A 14,949-nucleotide genomic window follows, 5' to 3' on the forward strand; every position below is an offset into this window, starting at 1 on the left:
GAAGGAAAAAAGAAAAAGCCTTGATTTAAGGGCTGGGAAGAAAGAGCCGGTGGAAGGGACAGGCTCCCTGCCTGCGCAGTTCTCACAGCAGCAGGCCACAGCTGATGGCGCCAGTAATGCATGCCACGGTAGTGAATGCCGAAGCTCTCTGTTTTCCCCTTCTGACAATTTTATAGGAATATGATGACGATGTGCAGGTGCATACATAATGAGAAGCCACTAAGTACAAGCTTCACATAGTGCAGTGGTGCAATGTTGGTGCATTTATCTCTCTACAGACCCTTCTGGTGGCCTTTGGTTCAAGGGGAGACTGTCATTATAGGATGGCACATAAAAACTGTTAGAGTTGTTCAATGGAAAGGGGCAGTGCAAATCCAGTTTAGAATTAGTTAGCAATCAATCAATTGCTGTTCCACTGAATACAGTTTAATATGTACAGTGCTGATACATGTTTCTACTTTGCAAAAACAAGATGAAGAGCAAGAAATCTGTATTCTTTTGTGTGCTTATTTTTTCCCCTCACTCTGGTCTATCAGCAATTCATAATATCAATGTCAATTCAGCATTGGTCAATAATAGCATTCTTGGCTGGGTTTAGTGGCTAATGCCTGTAATCCCAGCACTTTGGGAGGCGGAGGCGGGTGGATCACTTGAGGCCAGGAGTTAGACACCAGCCTGGCCAACATGGTGAAATGCTGTCTGTACTAAAAATGCAAAAATATTAGCTGGGCATGATGGCACGCACCTTTAGACCCAGTTACTCAGGACGCTGAGGCACAAAAATCACTTGAACTTGGGAGGCGGAGGTTGTACCACTGCACCCCAGCCTGGGTAACAGAGCGAGACTCTGTCTCAAAATAATAATAATATTAATTAGTGATTTTTCTTTAAAGTTTTATCTTCACAGTTTTATGTTGAGGTTGATTTTTTTTTTCAATAAAAACTATGTACTTTAAATTTCTTTTCCAACTTATAAAGTATTACATCTATAGCAAATTTGAGGCCAGGTGTGGTGGCTCACGCCTGTAATCCCAGCACTTTGGAAGGCTAAGGTGGATGGATCACCTGAGGTCAGAAGTTTGGGACGAGCTTGGCCAACATGGTGAAACCCCATCTCTACTAAAAATACAAAAATTAGCTGGGCGTGCTGGTGCATGCCTGTAATCGCAGCTACTTGGAAGGCTGAGGCAGGAGAATCACTAGAACCCGGAGGCAGAGGTTGCAGTGAACCAAGATGACACCACTGCACTCCAGCCTGGGCAACAAGAGCGAAACTCCATCTCAAAATAAGTTAAAAAAATAGATAAATAAATAATACAAGAAAATTTTGAAAATACGGGAGTATAAAAATAAGATGAAAACCGCCCACAGTCTCTAAATTTCTTGGTTGTTGTGTTTGTATATTAAATAGTTGTACTTTCTTCCAATAAATTGCTGAGCTACCCAGTGCCCTGTTTCTACTGTAGCTGAGAGCTCTGTTAGTGAGGGGTCTTTGCAGTTTTGCTTCAATATGCAGTGTCTTGAGGGATTTTTCGTGTAATTAAGAGAATAAAATTGTGTAGTAGGAGGGCGAAGGAATGCAGAGTGCTGATTTGGGGAGGAAGAAGTGGACAGAAATGGCATGCTGATCGGCAGCATTTACTTCATTCAGTTTGGTCTGTTTTCCCAAAGCAATGTTGGCCTGAGGACAGGTCTGATGAAAGAAGCAATTCATATAATTCCTAAAGAACTCATCTTAAGTCTCAGGTCTTGTGATAATCATTTTTGGATTTTACTTCATTTTTGAAAGTTAAGTTTCTGTTGTTTTTTAAAACCATAACTCTTTTAATTTTTTGTTTTGTTCATTTACTTTTAGGAATTTCACGTTTCTGAAGATTTTAATAAAATGAACTTTATCAAGACCTACCCAGGTAATTATAATGCACATTATCTTGGGTACACATACATACAGACCTACTCAAAACTAGAATGTCATCTCTTATGATGAAAATTATAACTTTTGAGTTTCGTTACCCCCACTGTATGAAAGCCTGTTGTTGTCTTTTGGTGATATTTCAGCTTTTGCTTGCTCATTAACATTTAAAATTTTGTATATTGGGTACATGTATCAGATTTAATTAACCATTCTTTTATTATTGGATATGTGTACTACTTCCATTTTTTGATAACAAACTACTCTTTATATGTGTGTATATATATAACTGTGAGTGTGTATACAATTTTTGATATGTGTATACACGTGTGTGTGTGTGTGTATTCCTGAATAAGTGTATACCTGGGTGTATATGTGTGTGTGTGTGTGTGTATTCTCGACTGGTATTCTGACTCTAATCCTATAATCCATTGTTTTTGTTTTGTTTAAATAGAAATGAGGTCGCACTATGTTGCCCAGGCTGGTCTTGAACTCCCGAGTTTAAGTGGTCCTCCCACCTCAGCCTCCCAAAATGCTAGCATTCCGGTGTGAGCCACCACACCTGGCCAAATCCTGTAATTCTGATTACTTCCATTTAAGACAAGTCCCTAGGTGCTCAGTGAGGATTTTTTTTTTTTTTTAAGGATGAATTCCTACAAAGTGGAATAATTGGGTCAGACCTTGCAAAGTTTTTTAAATGCCCTATATTTATTTTGCAAACTGCTTCACAGCAATAGTGTAAGTTTTTACAGTCCTGGAAATAGTGGCTGAGAATACCTGTTCATGAAGTCTTCACAACATTGCAGCCTTATAATTTTTTCTTCCTGTTTAATAGTCAAGAAAGTTCCCAATTTGAAAATTATTTAAGCTTTATTTAACGTTGACCATTTATCATCTTTTCTGAATGTCTGTTTATGCTTTCGTGCATATTCCCAGAGAGTTGTACTGTTTTCTAATGGAATTGTAAGCACCTTTCATGACAAAGCTATCAATGCTTTGTGACATCTGTGACATATACCTTTTTTCCAGTATTTACTTTACGTAAAATTGGCTAGATGAATATTAAATTTCAGTATTTTAAAACTTAACAAAAGCAAGATCCCAATGACAACTTCAGGTTGAAGTTGCAAAAGTAAAGCATTTTGATTAAGTTGTGGATTCCTATCAGACCAATTAGCTGATTCCCAGAAACTTCACCAGAAGACATACATTTAGCCTCATTTTATTCACCCCGTACTCTCCAAATTTTATATTTAATGCTTGCGTATAAAAGTAAAAATTAGAGTCTAGATACTTTACAGACATGTTGTTCATTTTGGTGAAATGTGGTCTAATAATAAGATACTTTAATAAGGCCAAATTGCTTTTCCCTACATATTGTTTCACCTGTTCCAAATTTAAAATAGGAAAAAAGCGTCCTGATGCAGTGGCTCATGCCTGTAATTTCAGCACTTTGGGAGGCCAAGGTGGATGGATCACTTGAGGTCAGGAGTTCAAGGCCAGCCTGGCTAACATGGTGAAACCCTGTCTCTACTAAAAGTAACAAAAATTAGCCGGGCATGGTGGCACACACCTGTAATCCCAGCTACTCAGAAGGCTGGGGCAGGAGAATTGCTTGAACCCAGGAGGCAGAGATCACAGTGAGCCAAGTTCGTACCACTGCACTCCCACCTGGGTGACAGAGCGAGACTCCATCTCAAAAACAAAGAAATAAATAAAATAGAAGAAAAGTGATGCAACAATGACTATACATTTGCACTTGGAGTATGTTGGTCAGGGAAACTGTTTTGTAACATTGAACGATGACACTTTCCAGTCTTGCGTTGTTGAATAATGCACTAGCATTACAGTGTTGTTATAATACCAGAAACAGCTTTGAATTATCAGCTATCATGTGTAGGTTTATCTTTAAAATCCTCAAGAATCTGTAAGTTCCTTTATGAAGTGTATACCTACGAGTTTGTAGACCTTTACTTAAATGCCTGGTCAATGTTTTTGCCAAAAGGCAAATTCCTTCATAAATTATTTCATCTAGCCAGGTGTGTTAGCTCACACCGGTAATCCCAGCACTTTGAGAAGACAACGTGGGAGGATCCCTTGAAGCCAGGAGTTTGAGACCAGCCTGGGCAACTTAGAGCCCACCTCTTTAAAAAATTAGCCAGCCATGGTGGCACACACTGTAGTCTCAGCTACTTGGGAGGCTGAGGTGGGAGGATCACTTGAGCCCAGGAGTTAGAGATTACAGCGAGCCATCATAACACCACCGCACTCTAGCTTGGATAACAGATCAAGACCCTGTCTCTTTAAAAAAAATAATCATAACGTGTCTCTCTGTGAGTGTACTTTTTCATCTGTCATTAAGTTCTTGATCAAATTATTTCATATTCACATCTCATGTTATTTTTATCTGTATTTTGGTTGTCAATTTTTTTTTGGGGGGGGGGCAGAGTCTTGCACTGTTGCCCATGCTGGGGTGCACTGGAGCGACCTCAGCTCACTGCAACCTCTGCCTCCCAGGTTCAGTCGATTCTCCTGCCTCAGCCTCCCTGGTAGCTGGGATTACAGGCTCGAGCCACCATGCCCAGCTAATTTTTGTTTGCATTTTTAGTAGAGACAGTGTTTCACCATGTTGACCAGGCTGGCCTCAAGTACATTTTTAGTAGAGACAGTGTTTCAACATGTTGACCAGGCTGGCTTCAAGTGATCCACCTGCCTTGGCCTCCCAAAATGCTAAGATTATAGGCATGAGCCACCATGCCCCACTGGTTGTCAAAGTTTTTTATGGGATATCAGGCAGCATAGCTTTCTTTTGCAGAGGTTCCTGGACCTTTATATTTCATTGACTAATTTTAGGAAATATTTGGAGGACTAATATAGGGATTGCTATGTTCTTTATTTTGCCAGGTGAGAGTTTAAAAACTGAAAATGAAGCAAAATAAGCATGACCATATCTCACCATACTTTCATAAAAGAAAGGATACCTAGCTAGGTGCAGTTGCTCACACTTGTAATCCCAGCACTTTGGGAGGCCGAGGTGGGCAGATCACGAGGTCAGGAGTTCGAAACCAGCCTGACCAACATGATGAAACCCCATCTCTACTAAAAATACAAAAATTAGCTGAGTGTGGTGGCACAAACCTGTAATCCCAGTTACTCAGGAGGCTGAGGCAGGAGAATTATTTGAACCCTGGAGGCGGAGGTTGCAGTGAGCCGAGATAGTGCCACTGCACTCCAGCCTGGGCGACAGAGCTAGAATCTGTCTGAAAAATAAAGGAAAAAAAAAGGATACCTGGAAAAAAAAAAACAACAGCAGAAAGGATATAATCTTAGAAATAGGATGGCTCTTCCCAGGAAAAAATAGTTGAGTATTCACTACAAAATCTTTACCACAAACTAGTTTAAACCTTATGACTCTGGCCTGAGTTTAACAACTACAGGTTTAGTGGAAAAAGCATTTTGAGTCAGACAGCCCAAATTAATCTACCCTTTATTAGACTTTCAGCATATATTAATATTTAATATTTGCTTCTTGGTTTTCTTATCTGAAAATGGGTATAATAATACACGCCCTGTAAGTATTTATGCAAATTAAATATCTTTAAAGCAGAAAAAGCATTGTCTACATCAGACACTGAGACAGATCTTGCGAGACACAGTTGACTCAAATTTAATATGTTTTTCAGTTTTAAATTTTTATTTTTTAAGTAGAGATAGGGTCTTGCTACCCAGGCTGGAGTGCAGTGGTGCAATTATAGCTCAATGTAACTTTCAACTCCTGGGCTCAAGAAATCCTCCCCCCTCAGCCTGCTGAGTAGCTAGGACTACAGGCAAGTGCCACCATGCCCAGCTGATTTTTAAAAAATTTTTTGTAGAGATGGGATCTTGCTTTATTGCCCAGGCTGGTCTCCAACTCCTGGCCTCAAACAATCCTCCTGCCTCGGCCTCCCAAAGTGCTGGGATTATAGGTGTGAGCCACTTGGCCCAGCTGAATTTTAAATTAATAGGTGTCATAGCATCCTTTAAGTTTCAGAATTCTTCATGAGTATTTAATTGTTCAATGTAACCTTTTAGCAGTGGATGAATCTGACCTTCATGGAGACTTTTGGGGAGAGTCTTTCAGTTCTTCCTAAGCAGTCTGTACAGCTGAAAGCAAGGTCAGCAGTTTCTCTGTCTGGCCTTTGACTTCATTCATTAAACATCTACTGCATGCAAAGTCTGTACCAGATGAAGTAGAAGGCAAGTTACACTGCCCTGATGTGTCTTATAATTGACCTGGAAATATTTCCAGAGTTGGGTAATAGAGAGAATACCTTCCTCATTCTCAACTGTTATTTTGGAACAGAGAACTTTACAAATGCTTTGTCTTTATGAATAATAAAAGGCTAACACTGATAAAAAGTATTCCAGAAACAAAACACGTAACGTCATTTTTTAATTTTAGAAAACTGCAGTTGCTCTTATTTAGAATGCCGTTGTTTTCTAAGGGTTCAAAACAAACGACTAAAAAAATTGAACTGTTACAACTGCTGCTTCCTACATGGCTCTCATTCATAGTTACAGTTTTTTCGAGCAAGGTAAAAATGTTCTCTTGAGCATAGCAAAAAAAACATCTACTCTCTAATCTATTATTCAGTTCCTAGCTTCTGGTGGCCACGCCTATGGGGGGCAGAGGGCAGGGCCTTGGAGAGAGCCTGTGCTAGTGAGTTGTTGAGCTGGGGCAGGTTGTCTGAAATCTACTCACAGAGGACAGGCATTTCCGATACACTCTTGTACACAGCCCTGTCCCAGTTGAGCAGATTGAGAGGTTGAACCTCAGTTCTTCCCCATGGAGTGCTGTTTCTGGAGATGACATCTCTTCCCTTTTCTGTTCCTGCAGCTCATCAGAACCGGGTGTCTGCGATTATCTTCAGCTTGGCCACAGAGTGGGTGATCAGTACTGGCCACGACAAGTGTGTGAGCTGGATGTGCACGCGGAGCGGGAACATGCTCGGGAGGCATTTCTTCACGTCCTGGGCTTCCTGTCTGCAGTATCCTTCAGAGCCACGGACCTCTCCCTCCCCTGGCCTCTGCTTCTCGGTGTTTGGTTCTGAATCTCATCCCAAATTGCTAACCGAGATCTAAAGACTGAATGAAACATATTTAAGTTTGTGCAAAAAGTAATTGTGTTTTTTTGCCATTGAAAGTAATTGTCAAAATTGCAATTACTTTTGCACCAACCTAATACATATTTCACTGAAAATCCAAGAACTTCCATATTTACTTTTCTTTGCTGTAAATTGAATTTATTAAAAATAATAATGAAATGAATTGTTCTCTGCTGGGAGGTGCTATAGTTTTGTTTTTGAGACAGAGTCTCACTCTGTCACCAAGCTGGAGTGCAGTGGTATGATCTCTGCTCACTACAACCTCCACCTCCTGGATTCAAGGGATTCTCCTGCCTCAGTCTCCCGAGTAGCTGGGATTACAGATGCATGCCACCGGGCCCAGCTAATTTTTGTATTTTTGGTAGAGACGGGGTTTCACCATGTCGGCCAGGATGGTCTCATTTTCTTGACCTCGTGATCCACCCACCTGGGCCTCCCAAAGTGCTGGGATTATAGGTGTGAGCCACCGCACCTGGCTGCTATAGGTTTTTAATACAAAATTGTGGGAAACCTAAGTTCATTAATGTAAACCCCTCCTCTCACGTCTTTGTGTTTCTAATGGAAAGATTTTTTATTGCGTGAAGAAGAAAAAAAAGGAATTTGTGTTCTGGTAATTGGTTATTTGCAGACCCTGTAAGCATATATACCAAATATTAAGGGTTTATAGCCCTGGGGTTTGTTCCTAAATGGACTACAAGGAGTTTTATACAAAACTTTTGCCTAATGCTTTTTTGTGTGTGGAGAGGGCCCATAATCCTTATAATACTCTCAAAGATGCCTCAGCATCCCCAAAAATGTGAAAAATCACTGCCTAAAAAATGCCTGCTACTACATGGAATTTGCTTCATATAGAGCTCATCCTTACCTAAGGCTCCCTCCGCCTGCCATGTATCTTAGTGATGGCAAGATCAAGGTTATCAACAACAGGCAAACACCCCTCGGTAGTTTCTCTCTCAGAGTTGAATGTCTGGCATAGTAAAATTCCATCCATTGAAAACCTTTCTTTAAAATGTTTACTACAAATGAATGCACAGCTTGAGATATTTAAAATAGTACCATATAGTTTAGAATCAAGCAAAAAAGAAAAAAAACCTCAGATATAGTGTGTGCCACATAAGCATTTCTGTTATGTGCTAGGCCTCTCATAATGGATTTGTAGGAAATGAGACAGAATCACAGTCATGCCCTAGTTTATGGTGCTCCTTTTGACCGGTGTTTTGGAAGCGTGATAGTTATCCTGTTGTAAATAGCTTTCCTATTTTAAATAGTAGTTAACCTGTTGTGTATAAATTTCTGGTTTTCCACAAATATCTGTGGCCACAAATTGAGAAAGTCATGAGTTGTAACGAATAATGTATTTTCTAAATTTAAATGTTCTACTGCCACAAATAACTGTGTTTCAGATTATTAAATTACCACAGTATTTTAAAGTGAATCATCCTCTTCATTTATAGCTAAATTTTCTAGGCCAAAAGAATCATGGATTCATTTCTTGTATTTGCTGTCAGATTTACATTGTTTTCAGAGATATTTCATAAATAACGATTATGTTTCAGAGCATTCTTGCTGTTTTCAGTAGTTAGCACTTTTTTTTTTTTTTAGACAGTCTTGCTCTGTCACCCAGGCTGCAGTGGTGCAGTGACGTCATCTCGGTTCACTACAACCTCTGCCTTCTGGGTTCAAGCTGTTCTCTTGCTTCAGCCTCCCAAGTAACTGGGATTACAGGCATGTGCTACCACACCCAGCTAATTTTTTTTGTATTTTTAGTAGAGATGGGGTTTCACCATGTTTGCCAGGCTGGTCTTGAACTCCTGACCTCAAGTGATCTGCCTGCCTCAGCCTCCCAAAGTGCTGGGATTACAGGCATGAGCCACTGCACCCGGGCCCATTAGTTACAAATTTCACTCTTTGACACTATTGTACCTGATTCTATCTACTTGTTTTCATGTGCGTCTGCCCTACCAGCTCTTACCTTTTTTTATTGCCAGTTCCTGGGATCTTGTTTGATATAGCAACAGGCACTCAATGAATTCTTGTTAAATGAATGAATATAAACCTTCCCAGTAATAACAGCTGTTTTAAATTTTTCCTTCAATATTTACATATTGCATGATTTTCAGTTGGGTATTTCCTTTCTTATAGTTTTAGGTGTATGCTTATTCTCTTTAAAATGCCTGTTTTCTAACTTTGAAAACTAACTTTGACTAATGCTGGCATCTCTCTTATGAGAGGATTTTCAGGTGATTTCTGTTCTACATCCTTGACTGTGTCTCCTCAGATACGACTTTGACACCCAATATGCTTTCATTGGTGATTATTCTGGACAGATCACCCTGCTGAAGCTTGAACAGAACACGTGTTCAGTCATCACAACCCTCAAAGGACACGAAGGTAGGCTATATTATCACCCAACAGTATTTTTGCCTAACTTGGGCATCCAAATTCAGTTCTCCACTCTGTGTATTCATGAATGCTGTGTTCCTCATGATCTGTCAGATTTCATTTTGATTGGCCAGGTATGGATTTACTGTGAAAATTAACTGAAGGTGGGGTGATGGGTTCATTTCATATTGTTGAAATCCCTTCTAAATTGCTTGTGTGGATAATAATTTCTATGTTGCTTACCTTTTTAAATTAAGTTATGGCCGGTGTGTTGGCTCACACCTGTAATCCCAGCACTTTTGGGACCGAATTGGGTGCATCACTTGAGGCTAGGAGTTTGAGACCAGCCTGGCCAACACAGCAAAACCCCATCTCTAATAAGAATACAAAAGTTAGCCTAGCATGGTGGCACATGCCTGTAATCCTACCCCCAGCTACTCGGAAGGCTGAGGCAGGAGAATCGCTTGAACCTGAAGAGTGAGACTCTGTCTCAAAAAAAAATAAAAATAAAATAAGTTACTGTGTTCAGAAGACCTTTAAAATTACTTCTAAGTAGTAAGAACTTTGGAAGAATTGTTATTATTACTTTAAAAAATTTATCAGTTTCTAAGCCCCTGAGCAAGATCTGATAAATACAATTAGAAGAAATGTATGGGCTGGTTCAACCACTGCCTGGGAAACATACCCTGGGTAGGGACTGAGGGAAAAGAATGACTGGGTGGAATTTCATTTCTGTAGTGCAGTGAGTAGGTGAAGCTCTGTGGAGGGGTTTTAAAAGTCCATTGATTGTATTGAGTGACTTGCCATGTACACATGTGTAATAAAGAGGTTTCACTGGATACTGTGTTAGGCCATTCTTGCATTGCAGTAAAGGAATATCTAAGACTGGGTAATTTATAAAGAAAAGAGGTTTAATTGGCTCGTGAATTTACAGGCTGTACAGGAGGCATGGCACCGGCATGCTTCTGGTGAGGGCCTCAGGAAGCTTATAGTCATGGCAGAAGGTGAGGCGTGAACAGATATATCACATGGCAAAAGCAGGAGTAGGGGTGTGGTGGTGCCACACAGTTTTAAACAACCAGATCTCAAGGGAGCTCATACACTATCTCAAGGAGAGCACCAAGGGGATGGCACTAAAGCATTCGTGAGAAATCCACCCCCATGAGCCAACTACCAGGCCCCACCTGCAACATTGGGGATTACAGTTTAACATGAAATTTAGAAGCCAGGCCCAGTGGCTCACACCTGTAATCCCAGCACTTGGGGAGGCTGAGGTGGGCAGATCACTTGAGGTCAGGAGTTTGAGACTAGCTTGGCAACATGGCGAAACCCTGTCTCTACGAAAAATACAAAAAAAAAAAAAAAAAACCTCATTAGCCGGGTATAGTGGCCGGCGCCTATAGTTCCAACTGCTCTGGGAGGCTGAGGCAGGAGAATTGCTTGAACCTGGGAGGTGGAGATTGCAGTGAGCCATGATCATGCCACTGCACTGTAGTCTGGGCAACAGAGGGAGACTCTGTCTTAAAAAAAAAAAAAAGTCAACGAAATTGAGAGGGGACACATGTCTAAACTATGTCAGATGCCAAGCTGTAATGGATTGCAGTTTTCATACAGATCACAGGATCAAATTCTGATACGTGTCACAAAGTACAAGCTTTGAGGCCATCTGGTTTATGGAGAACTGGAGAATTGCTGAAAGAATTAATGATGGACTTACTTATGACTACAGTTACTGTGTTAGTTTTAACAAGTATAATAAGTGTACACTATGCTTTCTATGTAATCTATTTAGGTGAAATAGAGTATATCAGATCAAGGACCCTATAGGGGAAAAAGAAGAAAAGAGAACAGCAAGTTAGAATAGATTTGGGCAGGAAAGCAGAGGCCCGTGAAGAAGCCACTTTCTGTTTATGACTAATTCTCTCATGACCCCCACGCTCTTCAGTTTTTCAGGCTTGCTAAGGGCAGAATGGGTTCCGGTAACTACTTAATAGTTTTCATGTTGAAAGACCGTATTTATCTGCCCTTAGGCCTCTAACTGAAATGGATGGCACATAGATTACACAGGGTCAAAAGTCATGTGAAACTAACCCCTGGAGTCTTTGCAGAGTATTTCTTTGTTTTTCCTTTGTTCTGTTTTCGGAAAGTGTATGTGAGAAAGTAGTGTGTGTTTGCTTTTGAATATGGCATCATTAACTTTCTGTATACCTACCAAAATTATTAGCTTGTATGGCTGGTTCAGTTTTACTAAGTTGATTAATAATGTTTTTTCTAGACAAACAGCAGTCAATGAATAAGGAAAGGATCTACTGAAAGATAAACCTGTAGAAAGAAAGACTTCCCCAAGGGTTTCAAATTTAAGTTAGCCAGTATAAAGTATGAACTGTGAGGTTCAGATTTTTCACTTAAATTACTTGACATAATTGTGTAGTGTCCAACAGACTTTTTTCTGTGGTACTTAATTTTCTTAAACATAGACATCTTGGGGTAAAATGCCTGCAAGGACCCAGAGACCCAGAATAATCTAGATTTTTTATCTTGTGTAAGATGGACATGGTAAACTTTACTGGTTTTTCTCATTAAATATTAGTAGCATTTTTTTCTTCAGAAACTTTTTCTGAACATTTCATATGTAGCTACTTTATAATTTTTTTTTGCCAGAGAACAAGGAAAAACTTCTTTTACAAATCTTTGTACTCAAAGCAGGTTTTTGTTTTTGTTTTTGTTTTTTTTTTTTTTTTTTTTTTGAGACAGAGTCTCACTCTGTCACCTAGGCTGGAGTGCAGTGGTGTGATCTTGGCTCACTGCAACCTCTACCTCTTGGGTTCAACCAATTCTCCCACCTCAGCCTCCTGAGTAGCTGGGATTACAGGCACCCACCACCATGCCTGGCTAATTTTTGTGTTTTTTTGTGTGTGTTTGTAGAGATGGGGGTTCACCACGTTAGCCAGGCTAGTCTTGAACTCCTAGCCTCAAGTGAATCGTCTGCCTCGGCCTCCCAAAGTGCTGGGATTACAGGCATGAGTCACCATGCGTGGCCCCAACTAGTTTGATGCACAATTGAAAATTCTAATCTTACAACTGTGGATAATGGTGCTGTGTCTTCTGTATGACTCATGATAGTGTGGTTGAATGGCCCATCAAACACCATGAAGGTGGTACCGTTTGGATAAAGACTCAGCTGGTCCTTGTTTGGTCTTCAGCTGTCAAATGTGTACATCCTGATGTAGAGTTATATTTTATCTCTTCTCTCTCCTCTCTCCCCTGCCTCCCTCTCTCTCTCACAAATCCCTAGGTAGTATCGCCTGCCTCTGGTGGGACCCTATTCAGCGGTTACTCTTCTCAGGAGCATCTGACAACAGCATCATCATGTGGGACATCGGAGGAAGAAAAGGCCGGACGCTCTTACTTCAGGGTCATCAGTGCGTGACCACTTGTGGGGGTGGGGAAAGAATCCAAGTTGGTGGAGAGCCAGGGAAGGGCATTAGTAGTCTGATTAATATCACTCTCTGCAAACTTTCTTCTAAGATGGCAATTTGATAGGGCTCAGTTCACTTTTAACTGCTGTCTGTCAGCCCTGAGTGTCTGATGTTTAGTAGCAAAAAAAAAAAAAAAAAAAAAAAAAAGAGAGAGAGCTTTCTTCCTTCTTAGTCCAAAGAGCACTTGCCACTTTGTCTTTCAGGGAGCCACCCTGCTAAAATATCTGAGGAAGGCAGGCATAGGATAGAGACACAGTGAGGTCTTTGACCATGGAAGGGTACATGTAACATGATACTATTATTGAGCTGGGAGCCTCATTTTTTTTTTTTTTTTTTAATTCTAAAAGATACTAACTTAAGAAATAATGTCTTGTTTGACAGTGGAATTCACCATTGTATATTTAGGATCTTGCCCTCTAGCCCTGAAAGAAAAAGAAAGACCGTTTCACTCTGTTTTCCTTTCTTTCTTTTTTGGCTAGGCTGCAGGTGTTAGTGTAATCACAATCAAACTGAAAATTAGTTGAGGAGGCATATTGTACATGAGTATAACAGGCCGAGAGCTTGTCTCCTGGGGCATCCTAAGGGGTAGTCTGACAGGCATGCAGGAGGGGACGGAGGTTTTCACCCCATCTGTGTGTATGTCTATGTGTGTGTGTGCACACTAGTGAGCTCTGTTGTATTTGACTACTTGTTCATATGAATTGTGTTCAGTAAGGGAATTATACCTCCTTTGTTCTTTTTTGTTTCTGAACAAGTAGGTAAACCTTATGCATCTGAAAGAGAAATCATGGTGATTGGTCCCGAAAACCATACCCCTCATCAAATTTCTGGCCTACTATTCTTAATGACTGATTTCAAAGTAGTCGAGGATTTTATAGAAAGTATCATTCTGTACTATGAGTTATAAAATGCCAAGCAAAGTTTACACTACAATTCGTGTTACCATTCTAAATAGTCGGTGGTAAACTTCCACTTGCTGATTTTAATCAGGAGAGCGATTTGCGCCTAAATGAAGACAGTTTCTGTGTTTTTCCACGTGGAGACAAGTAACTGTTGTGTGTGCTGTTTGCAGTGACAAGGTGCAGTCACTGTGCTACCTTCAGCTCACCAGGCAGCTCGTCTCCTGTTCCTCGGACGGCGGAATTGCAGTGTGGAACATGGATGTTAGCAGAGAAGAGGTAAGAGGCAAGGGCAAGTCCAGGCTGATCAGGAGAGACCCCCGAGAACCTGGCTTCTTGGTTTTTCGCCCCGCAAGCTGTAAATGCTGGCCCAGGTGCAGACAGTCCCAGCTTCTCCTTCTCCTGCCAATGGGTTATTTCTGATAAGGTCCTGTGTGTCATTTTGTACTGCTTCCTCTACTCATTTGAGTTTCTACCAATGACATGCAGTATCTACAAACAGCATTTAGGCTGGTTCTCAACCTTGAGCAATACACTGAGAAAACACTTTGAGACAGATTTCTGGCATATCCAGGGATTTGGACTGCATAGAGGTCCTCCGAATCACCATTGTGGTCCCGTAGCATTCCTGTAGGAAACCCTAAGAGGCACGTCAGTGACTGCTATCAGGAATGTAGCTAGACACTTGACATGTTTCTGGGAAAATATATTTTCTTTTCTCTGCTTTTACTTCCTGTTGAGTTCTAGTTCACTGAGTCCATGTTGATATAGTGGGTTTTTTTCAGGTGACCTAATTTCTACTTGGTTGGGCCACTAACTAGTTGTTAGACCTTATTTGGTTAAGTGCTTTAATTTCTCTAAGTATCTGTTTCCTCCTAAAGTGGAATTGTAGAATGAAATGACTTCTCGGTTCTCTTCCAGTTCTTTAGACAGTCTAATTGTCTAAACAATCTCTCTCTGTCTCTTTTTTCTTGTTTAGACAGGGTCTTGCTTTGTCACGCAGACTGGAGTGCAGTGGCATGATCATGGCTCTCTGCAGCCCCAACCTCCCAGCCTTAAGCAATCCTCCCACTTCAGCTTCCTGAGTAGCTGGGGCTACAGGCATATGCTACCATGCACAGTTTATTTTTCAA

General features: G+C 40.7%; 1 protein-coding gene across 1 annotated transcript in view; it reads left to right on the forward strand.

Moving 5' to 3' along the window:
• WDFY1 (WD repeat and FYVE domain containing 1) overlaps window positions 1-14,949 on the forward strand; it is a 72,284-nt gene that overhangs the window by 36,208 nt on the left and 21,127 nt on the right. Inside the window, exons 4-8 of the mRNA XM_032278026.1 lie at window positions 1,856-1,910; window positions 6,789-6,939; window positions 9,335-9,447; window positions 12,734-12,860; window positions 13,990-14,095. Coding sequence (XP_032133917.1) covers window positions 1,856-1,910; window positions 6,789-6,939; window positions 9,335-9,447; window positions 12,734-12,860; window positions 13,990-14,095 — 552 coding nt within the window. The remainder of the gene's footprint in view (window positions 1-1,855; window positions 1,911-6,788; window positions 6,940-9,334; window positions 9,448-12,733; window positions 12,861-13,989; window positions 14,096-14,949) is intronic.

The sequence above is a fragment of the Sapajus apella genome, unplaced genomic scaffold (assembly GCF_009761245.1).
Source record: "Sapajus apella isolate SASKATOON/1434 unplaced genomic scaffold, GSC_monkey_1.0 scaffold10, whole genome shotgun sequence".
NCBI lineage: Eukaryota > Metazoa > Chordata > Mammalia > Primates > Cebidae > Sapajus > Sapajus apella.